General features: G+C 48.3%; 1 protein-coding gene across 28 annotated transcripts in view; it reads left to right on the top strand.

The window, feature by feature from the left end:
* TCF7L2 (transcription factor 7 like 2) overlaps positions 1-2399 on the top strand; it is a 202952-nt gene extending 200553 nt beyond the window's left edge. For 19 of the 28 annotated variants that reach the window (XM_047824753.1, XM_047824759.1, XM_047824758.1 and 16 more), the window contains one exon: positions 219-2399. In XM_047824753.1, coding sequence (XP_047680709.1) covers positions 219-648 — 430 coding nt within the window. In that variant the 3' untranslated portion in view covers positions 649-2399. The remainder of the gene's footprint in view (positions 1-218) is intronic. The other 9 variants (XM_047824774.1, XM_047824776.1, XM_047824777.1 and 6 more) reach the window with 2 other exon arrangements.
* Positions 2400-10359: the final 7960 nt, after the last annotated feature.

The raw sequence follows: 10359 nt of genomic DNA on the forward strand, positions 1-10359 counted from the left end.
AGGCTCAGACGGGGGCGGCAGTGAAGCGAGCGTGGCACACCCCCCCCCCCCCCCCCGCCCCCGGCGTAACTACCCGTCCCCTCCCCTCCCCCCCGGCCACGGGGCTTGCTGGCTCTTGGGGCACAGGTGACTCGAACTCGGCTCTGAGCAGTAGATAACGCTCTCCCTTGGCATCTTTGCCCCCTATTCACGGAGAACTCTCTCCCCCCTGTTTCTAGGAGAAAAAAAAAGTGCGTTCGCTACATACAAGGTGAAGGCAGCTGCCTCAGTCCACCCTCTTCAGATGGAAGCTTACTAGACTCGCCTCCTCCCTCCCCCAACCTGCTAGGCTCCCCTCCCCAAGACGCCAAGTCACAGACTGAGCAGACCCAGCCTCTCTCGCTGTCCCTGAAGCCCGACCCCCTGGCCCACCTGCCCATGATGCCGCCGCCGCCCGCCCTCCTGCTTGCCGAGGCCGCCCACGGCAAGGCCCCCGCCCTCTGTCCCAACGGGGCCCTGGACCTGCCCCCCGCCGCCCTGCAGCCGCCCGTCCTGTCCGCCTCGTCTCTGGCGCAGCCGTCGACATCTTCCTTACATTCCCACAGCGCCGTGGCCGTGGCCGGGACGCAGCCCCAGCCGCTGTCCCTCGTGACCAAGTCTTTAGAATAGCTTTAGCCTCGTCAGCCCCGGTTGGTTTGCGTAGTGTTGCGTTCCGCTTCTGTCCACCCCCGCCCCCCAGCACCCCCCCCAGCACCTCCCTCCCCCCCCCCCCCGAAAGGTTTCGTTTTGTACTCTTTTAATTTTGTGCCACGTGGCTACATTAGTTGATGTTTATGGAGTTCATTGGTCAATATTTGACCCATTCTTATTTCAATTCCTCCTTTTAAATATGTAGATGAGAGAAGAACCTCATGATTCTACCAAAATTTTTATCAACAGCTGTTTAAAGTCTTTGTAGCGTTTAAAAAATATATATATATACATAACTGTTATGTAGTTCGGATAGCTTAGTTTTAAAAGACTGATTAAAAAACAAAAAGGAAAAAAAAAAAAAGAAGCAATTTTGAAGCAGCCCTCCAGAAGGAGTTGGTTCTGTATTATTTGTATTAAATACGAGCTTGCGAACCAATCATTTTACATCTGGTTTTTAAACCATAAGGGCACGAGGAATGCAGTGCCGTTACTCTTTTTTTTTTTCTCTGTGTGAAACAACTTTAATTGTGATGTTACTTGTTATTGTTTAAATGTACAGAAACAGAGGGTTAAATGTGTTAATATACCTTGTTCCATGGTGTTGTTCTTTTGGGGGGAGGGGGATGCTACTCAACCATTAATGGAATCACAACGCTGTTGGACCAGTAGTATTTATTGCTTTAGAGATTGCTCGTCGAACCTGTATGTCGTCCCTTTTAAAATATGTTTTCCTTTTTCTTGAAACTGTATAAAGTTTTTTTCCCCTTAGCATAAGCATCTTATATATAACAACTCATTTGTACAAGGTTTTTAAGTTTATATATAAAATGTGTATATATATTTTTTTGTTTCTCTTTTTGACTTTTTTTTTTTTTTTTTTTGGCTGTATGAAACCCAGATGCCGCCAAACGGACATTAATAGTTGCATTTAAGGATCAGTAGCATTAACGAAAGTTGCTTTAAAAGCCATTATGTAAAACAAGACTTGAAAATTAGTGAGGGAATTTTAGCGGACGCTGTCTGAGCAGCAGCGGGCACCACCCTGTTTCTCCTTTGAACTCACAGTCGCCAGCTCTGTGCCCTTAGGACGTGGCCCGACTGTGTGCAAAACTTTATGTGCCAAAATTCTCAGTGACTTTAGCTTTCTCCCTCTTTTCGATGCTGTAATTTTTGTTCATCATGTTTTGCTGTGATGTTACATAGGTAGATTTGTATGTAGTTTTAATGTCACCTATAACAAGACGTGTTTGGTAGCAGATTGTCCAGAAAGCATTTTAAATGAAGAGGTATCAAACCCTTAGGGGCCAAAATTCTGTATATTAGATTACTCTTAAAGGAAAAACCAGCTGCCGCTTTTATGTACACGTATTCCATACGAGTAGGTGGCAAACTTTAAAAATAAGAAAAACCCTAGGCATGTTGATGTTGCAAAATGCTGTATAAAGCTGACACCTGTTCACTCAGTGCCATTGTAGTTGACATGAAGCGATTGTAAGACTGTCTCCGATTTTTCTCTGGTTTATTAAAATGCTAACTATAACATTTTTTGTGAATACTTTGAATGTTTCCTAACAGTTGTGATGTTACCGTTCCGTTTTATGCTCTTATTCCAATTTCATTTTTAATGGTTTGGAAGCCATTTTTGTAATGAATAAATGTTCATGCTGTACAATATCTGTAGCATGCCGTTCTGGATTAATAAAAGCAACTTAGTATGTGCAGATGAAGGCTGGTCACTTGTTTCTGATTTGGATTTTGCCTCTGGGGAGGCTGAATCTACCTTCCCCGGGACTACTGTCTTCCCAAGCCAGACCGTGACACCGGACCGCGTGGTTGGTGTGGGTGGCGGGTTGGGACTTGGGTCTCAGAAAGTGGCCTTGCACTCCTCTGATGGGTCGGGATGGTTTCCTTCCCCCACTCGTTCCCAGTGCCTCTGTGCCTTATCAGTGTCCCTGGTTGGTTCCTTCCTGAAAGCCAAGCACAGTCCCAGAGTACATGGCGCTCTTCTGGCTCTAAAACGGCCATCCTGGGGACACCTGGGTGGCTCAGTCGGTTGAGCGACTGACTCTTGATTTCGGCTCAAGTCGTGATCTCGCACTTCGGGAGTTCGAGCCTCGCATTGGGCTGTGCCTGCTTGGGATTGGGCTGTGCGCTGACAGGAGCCTGCTTGGGATTCTCTGTCTCCCTCTCTCTCTGTTCCTCCCCCACCTGTGCCCTCTCTCTCTTTCTCTTTCTCTCAAAATAAACAAACTTAAAGATTTTTAAACAGCCGTCCTGGTATATCTTAGAGGTCCTTCTCACGGTATCCCGCAGAAGGGATTTAATTTGGGATAATGACACGTAGTTCACCAGGAATCGATTTGAGACACCACATCATTACCACTGATGTGAAAGTGTTCTAACTTCTTTCTGCGAGTTGCATGCGGGGAGAGATGGCAGGGTGTCGGATGGCTGCGAGCCTTGTCGAGAAGGAAGGTTTCCAGAAAACTGGACCAAGACGAGTCACTCAGAGGCTTGTATGGAAGGGTCTTGCGGTCCGTGGGACTCACGTTCTGTGGCTGTGCCCTGGCGAGGGTGCAGGTTCATCATCGTCACGAACCAGGGGCCACAGTGAAGACCTGGCGGTCATTTCTCCCGCCGGCTAGGATGGATGGACGCACAGGTACGCCCCCGCTACTGGAAAGTTCGTGTTAGGCCTCTTCGCTCTCACGAAAGCGCTATGTTAGCACCTGTTTTCACTAACTGAAAGAAACCCGAAGAGGACTTTGGCTTTCGCGAGAAAAAAGGCGAAAAGTGAAAATAGCGACCAGTATTTGGCCGCGAGGCGTTGCAGAGGCAGCGAGAGTGGCCCCGGGAACGACAGCATCTCGGCGTCAAGCTGCTGCCACTCTGAACTGTGTCCGTGAGCACCTGTGCGCCCCTCCGTTTATTCTGTGCGTCCGGAACGAGGATGTGTCCTAAGGTATCAGACGAGGCTCAGGGAGGTCATTTGGGGGTCTGGGAATGCTCGAAATTTTCCCCTATAAATTCGTGGTAATTGCTGCTTCGCTTGACACCTGGCTTCAGCTTTTACCCGAGGTTCCCTAAGACTGCGCTGCTCCGGACAGCGGGGGAAACCTGTGTATGTTCCACTCATCTAGGACAACTGTACCTTCCGGGGACATGATTTCAATGGGCCTGGAAGCTGTTCGTGTTGCTGCCGTTGCTACTTGAGGCCACGCGGTGTTGTCATCGAGGGCTTTAAAGTTCCTGCGCTTTGCTCGAAGCTGGTTTTTGTTCTGTCGCCTCTCAGTGATTTCGTTTTCGTTGTGCTTTGTATTCCCAGAGAGAAGTGATTCTGGTCGCCCTTCCCCATTTTATTTTGCACACTGGGCCCAGAGTGACCTTTGAAAACACAAATCGGAACAATATCTGTCCTTTGCGGCCGCGTGCCAAGTCTTTATGTGTCTTTTCTCGTTTAATCCTGAACATGACCACCTGTGCTCGATATTATTTCCCCCTGCCCCCCCCCCGTCCCCCCACCCCGCGCTTTATTTTCTAAAACCGGGTTTAGAAGCTCTGAGTTTGTGTCTTGTCCAAGGCCACGTAGCTAGTAGGGTGGAGGGGCTGGGATTTAAATTCAGATCTGACCGCAAACTGGCGTTCTTCACTTATGCCTCCTTGTGTCGTAAGGCGGGTCCTCCTCCCAGAGTGATGGGACAGTCCTTTTGAAGGGTGTCCTTGTTTGCCCCCACTTCGTCCACTGCCCCACACACTCACCCACACCCTTTGTCCACTCTCCTGGAAGGTTCTGCTCCGCTCCTGCAACCCCACTTCCTGCCTGGATAACTCCTCATCTTTCAGGCCTGAGCATAGACAATAGTGATCGATGTCTCCCTCCTATGTGCTCTTCCGGCTTCCTGTTTTTCCCTCCCTTTGATCCCCTCACCCACCGTGGTGTCAGTGGATGTTGTCTGGGCCACTAATAGTGCCACTTAGCACCACTGACATCTTTTGTCGTGGGGGACTGTCCTGTGCATTGTCGGATGTTAGCATTCCTGGCCTCTTCCCCCTAGATGCCAGCAGCACCCCCAGCACTAAGACGTCCAGAAAATGTCTTCAGACTCTGCCAAACATCCCCTGGGGGGCAAACTCGTGCCCCGTTGAGAACCGTGGCTCTAGAGAGCCCTCCAAGAGGAGGAAACGTGGCTTTTAGGTTCACTGCTCTATACTAAGGTCCTGGTTCGGTGCCCGGCACATAGAGGGTGCTTTGCTACATATTTGTTGAAGGAAGGAAGAAGTGTGGTTAGCCAGCTCAACGTGCATATCTTGAGAACCAGAGAATGGCACCTTAACAGAGTGCTTCCGAATTTTGTGTTCTTCGATCTTCCTAATCCTTCCTAATCCTTTCAGCCATGTGGGAATGAAGCTCAGTGCCCTTGTTACAAAGGCAAAAAAAAAAAAAAAAAAAAAAATTGGGTGGAGCGGGGAGGGGATGATCCCTCTGTCTTGAGCCGGCCTGAGTGAAGATCACTTTTTAAAATTCAAAGTGTAGGGCCACCTGGGTGGCTCAATCAGTTAAGCGTCTGACTCTGGATTCTGGACTCTGGATTTTGGCTCAGGTCATGATCTCACAGTTCGTGAGTTCAAGCCCCGCATCGGGCTCTGCACTAACAGTGCAGAGCCTACTTGAGATTCTCTCTTTTTCTCTCTTTCTCTTCCTCTGCCCCTCCCCTGCTCTCTTTCACGCGCTCTCTCTCTCTCTCTCTCTCTCAAAATAAACAAAAAAATTCAAAGATAGGTCACCCAGCCTCATGTTGACTGCCTCACAACTTTGAACAGTAATACCCTGGGGCCCTCCCCGCCCTGACAGGGAACTTCCTTTGCCCCAAGCCTGTCTTTCTCCACAGTTTAGGTTCCAGGCTCCCAGAGGCCAGGCCAACTCCCTGACCTTTAACACTCTCTCTCCATCTGTTGGGTTTCTTCTGACCTCGGAAGTTCATTTCTCATCCGAGCATCTTCTGATTTCACCCATCTGTGGGCGTGTTGTTACTCAGAGACCCCGAGACCACTTCTAGGAGCTCATAGCCCTCTGATCTCTGAGCCACATCACCTCTGCCCTCGGATGAGACCCGACCAAAGAAGTTTGTCCGTCAGGAGAGTAGTTTCCTGTGGCTGCTGTAACAAATTAACACAAACTTAGTGGCTTCCAACGACAGCTCTCCCAGCGCTGGAGGCTGGAAGTCCGGAACCCAGCTGTTGGCCGGGCATGTTCCCGTTGGAGATTCTGGAGGCTCTCCTGGCGGCTGCCTACAGCCCTGGGTGTTGCTGGGCTCGTAGCCAAATCACTCAACTCTCTGCCTCCATCTTCACACGGCTACCTTCTGTGTGTCTGTCTGGAAACTTCCTGTGCCTCTCCCCTTGAGGATGCACGTGATGGATCTAGGGCCCACCTGGATCATCCTGGCTGAGCCACTTCCTTCTAGATCCTTCACGTAATCACACCTTGTGCCAGATAAAACAATACAGGTTCTAGGATTTGGACACGGCCTGTATCTGGGGGGGGCGGGGCGGAGGGCAGCATTCAGCCCACCTACGGAGGCATTTGCTGATTCTGGGAGACTACAGAGTCTTAGCACGGAAGCCTCCAGAATGGGCAGTGGTACTGCTAACGGGTGGTGGTTTGGGACAGATCCGTGTAGAAAGTGGTTTTCCGTTTTCGGTAATGGGAGGTTTCGTTGTTTGTTCCGATGATGTGGATGCGTGGAGGGTCAGGTAGGTGCCTTTCATCCGGATCTAGGATGTGAAGAGAGGACAGACCGAGGAGCAGTGCAGAGAACCTGAGCTTGGAGACTCTTAACACCGGCCTCCCGCCCTGTGTGTCCTTGGGCAGTTCCTCCAGCTCACAGGTGGCGACAACCGAACTCGTTCTGACAGATTCTTGTGAGGCCGTAATTCAGCACCTGGAGTGGGAAACCATAGTGTTTATTGTTATTATCAAAGTACAAGGCCAGTCAGAGCTATTTTTCCCCCCATTATTTCTCTTCAGGATTCTGTGAGTCCTGCCCTCCAAACCCAGTTTGGAGAGGGGGACACTTTGATGTGGAAGACTCATCTCGGGTTGAGGGCCCCCGGGACGCTGTGACTCACCGACAGTTCGCCATCTCGCCCGAAACTCGATGGCTCCATAAAAATGGCTTCTTCTCTTTGGGAGGCCACAGCACTAGCTGGAGTGCTTTTTGTGGTATGGAAATGTGTTTTTAATTAAAGCCCTTTGGAAAGAAACGAGGGAATAGCTGAGGAATCTCTTGTGAATGGTGGCTCGAGCAAATGTCAGAAGCCCGGGCTGGGAATCACTGAAAAACAAGGCATAGATTTGACTTTCTCAAGAATTCCCATCTGTGGTTGGCGTCTTCATTTTCCGTTTCAGATGTGGCCCAGCGTTCCCAGGTGTGTGGCGGCGGCAGAGGCCCGGTGTGGGTCTGATGGGCACCGGCCGATTCCGACTCTGGAGTTTGGGGATTTTTTTTAAGGTGGCATTTCATGAGTGCCCTTAGTTGAGCTGTAAGCCCGTTGATTCACTGGTTCATTCAACGACTAATCCTCGAGCACCTGTTTGCACCAGATGCTGTTCTGGGCTTGGTTTTTCCCTCTGAGCCGAGTTCTGCACCCTCTTATGGGACAAAGGCCACCAACATCCCCAAGGCCTGGACAAGCTGCTCATCTGGAAAGTGGCTTTATACAAGGATGAGGGCAAGAGGGTGTGCTAGAAACTCTACCTGTGTTTTTCATTTAACCCCCGTGGGATAGAAACCGCTCTTATGTTCATTTGACAAGGGTAGAGAGTGAGGCCTACGGAGGTTAAGTGGTTTCCTGAAGGCTGTGGATCTGGGAAATGGTGAGCCTAGGATTGGAACCCCGGCAGCCTACCCCAGGAGCTAGCATCGCTGAATACGATGCTATACCGCTCCTCACAAAGGCACAGACTGTTTCTGGGCTTGTGGGTTGCAACCCCTTGTGATAGGTTAGGAAATCAATTTAGTGGATCAAGGCCAACATTTTAAAGACATAAAATGAAACTGAATTAAAAAAAAAACCCAGAAGTCGGGGCACCCAGGTGGCTGAGTCCGTTGGGCGACCGACGTTGGCTCAGGTCATGATCTCGCTGTCAGTGAGTTCAAGCCTCGTGTCAGGCTCTGCGCTGACAGCTCAGAGCCTGCAGGCTGCTTCGGATTCAGTGTCTCCCTCTGTCTCTGCCCCCCCCCCCCCCCCCCCCCCCCGCGTGTGCTCTGTCTCTCACTCTCAAAAATAAACATTAAAAACAAAACAAAGCAGAAGCTTTGCCCCTTCTTATCTCTCAGCTTAAATGAAATCTATATCAGTCAGATTAGGCTACACTGTGCTGTAATAACAAACCAACCCTAAAATATCAGTAGCTTTATACAGTAAGGGTTTACTTCTCAGCCGGCTCAGAGACGTCCCCCGGTCCCATGGAAGAGGAAGGAAAAGCAAGATCACCAGGACGTTTTACAGACACGTAAGTGATGACCATCACTTCTACCTGTATTCTATGGAAGAGAATTCAGTTGTGAGGTCAACCTAAGTCCAAAGGAGGCTGAGAAATGTCAAGAAGCACACAGGTGTGAATGAGCACCCTCCTTCCTTCCTGTCCCTTTTTCTCTTTATCAGAGCACCCCTCTCTTGCCCTCCTAACACTTCCTTGCACATGTCACACACACAGCTGTGAAGTTATTTGCTTTTTTATCTGTTTTTTTTTTTTTTTTTAAATCAGTTATTTATCTGTTTTTCTGCAAATGGTCATTCTTCCTTTCTCTCTGGACCAGGGATTGTCAAATTATAGCCGGCAGGCTAAACCAGGCCTGGGACCTGTTTCTGTAGAGCCGTGAGGGGCAATTTGACATTTGTTCAACAGTTGCAAAAGAAGAAGAATTACGTTAACAGAGATGGCTTGTGGCCCGTAAACCCCCAACTATTTACTATTTGGCTTTCACAGAAAAAGTCTGCCCACTCCTGCTCTAGGAGTTAAGCTTCTGGAAGGTAGGGATGGTGTCTCTTTGCTTCCCCCTCTGTCCACAGAGCTCAGAGTAGAGTCTGATACCTGGTGAGTGCTCAGTAAATATTGTTCATGAGTAAATGACACTTTTTTTTTTAAGGGTGTCATTTGATGAGCGTACATTGTTCATGTCCGTGAAGTCTACTTTATCAAAATCTTTTATTTTATGGTTAGTGTGTTTAAATCCGACTTAAATATCGTATCACTCCAAACTTACGAGCACAGTCTCCTCTCTTGCAGAGGCATTATTGTTTTACTTTTCACACTGAGGTCGTATGATCCGCCTAGAATTGATTTTGGTGTATGTATGATATGAGGTGGGGGTCAGAGTGTTTTTTGTCCTAATCCTTTTTAATTTTTAACTTTTATGTTTAAGTAATCTCCACACCCAACACGGTGCTCGAACTTACAACCCCAGGATCAAGAGTCGCTCGCTCTACCCTCTGCGCCAGCCAACTGCCCCAGAGTTATTTTTCTGTCAACATACATCTGGTTGGCCTCGCATAATCCATATGGCAGTATGATTGCGGATCTGTTTCTTGACACGATGCCACCAACCTTTTCTGCCTGGGTGCCAATACCACATGTTTTAATTACTGTGTCTTCGTAATAAGTCTTACTATCTGATGAGATCAGATCAGTTTTGTTCCCCATCAAGATTATCATGACTTCCTGGCCCTTTGTATTTCCGTATACATTTTAGCATTGGCTTGTGAATTTCCATACACACACACACAAACACACAACCTGCTGCATTTTTTATTATGATCGCGATGAATCTGTTGTAATAATTGGGGGAGAGCTGACATCTTCACAATATTGGGTCCTCTCGTCCATGAATGGCCTATCCATTTACTTGTGTATTTCTTAATTTCCATCAGCAAGATTGTATAAATTTGCCAGATCTGCCATAACAAAATACCACAGATGGGATGGTTTAAACAGCAGAAGTTCATTTTCTCACAGTTCTGGGGGCTAGAAGTCTAAGATCAAGTCGTTGGCAGGTTTGGTTTCTTCCAAAACCTTTCTCCTTGGCTTGCCAATGGCTGCCTTCTTGCTGAGTCCTAACATGGTCTTTTTTTCTGTGTGTGTCTGTATCCATTTCTCCTTTTTTAATGTTTATTTATTTTTGAGAGAGAGAGAGAGGGAACCTGTGCACGAATGTGGGGAGGGGGAGGTCAGAGAGAGAGTGGGAGACAGAGAATCCCAAGCAGGCTCCAAGCTGTCAGCGTCAAGCCGGCACGGGGCTCAAACTCATGAACCCGTGAGATCATTGCCTGAGCCAAATCGGATGCTTAACCAACTGAGCCACTCAGGCACCTCCAGTTCTCTTCTGATAAGAACACCACACCCATAGGCTTAAGACCCACCCACATGACCTCCTTTTACTTTATTTACCTATTTGGGGGTGGGGATGGAGGTAGATGCATTTCAGCCCATAACGAATGTCTTATACTTCTATGGAAAGAGGTTTTGCATGTCTTGAATTAAATTTGCTCCTAGATATTTGATGTTTTTTGCAATTACCGTAACTATTTTTAAATTTCTGTGTCCTCACTGATTGTTGCTAGTGTGTAGAATTCTATTTGACTTTTGTATATTGACCTTTTCCTCCAACAGCCTTGCTAAATTCA

The sequence above is a fragment of the Prionailurus viverrinus genome, chromosome D2, assembly GCF_022837055.1.
Source record: "Prionailurus viverrinus isolate Anna chromosome D2, UM_Priviv_1.0, whole genome shotgun sequence".
NCBI classification, from domain to species: Eukaryota; Metazoa; Chordata; class Mammalia; order Carnivora; family Felidae; genus Prionailurus; species Prionailurus viverrinus.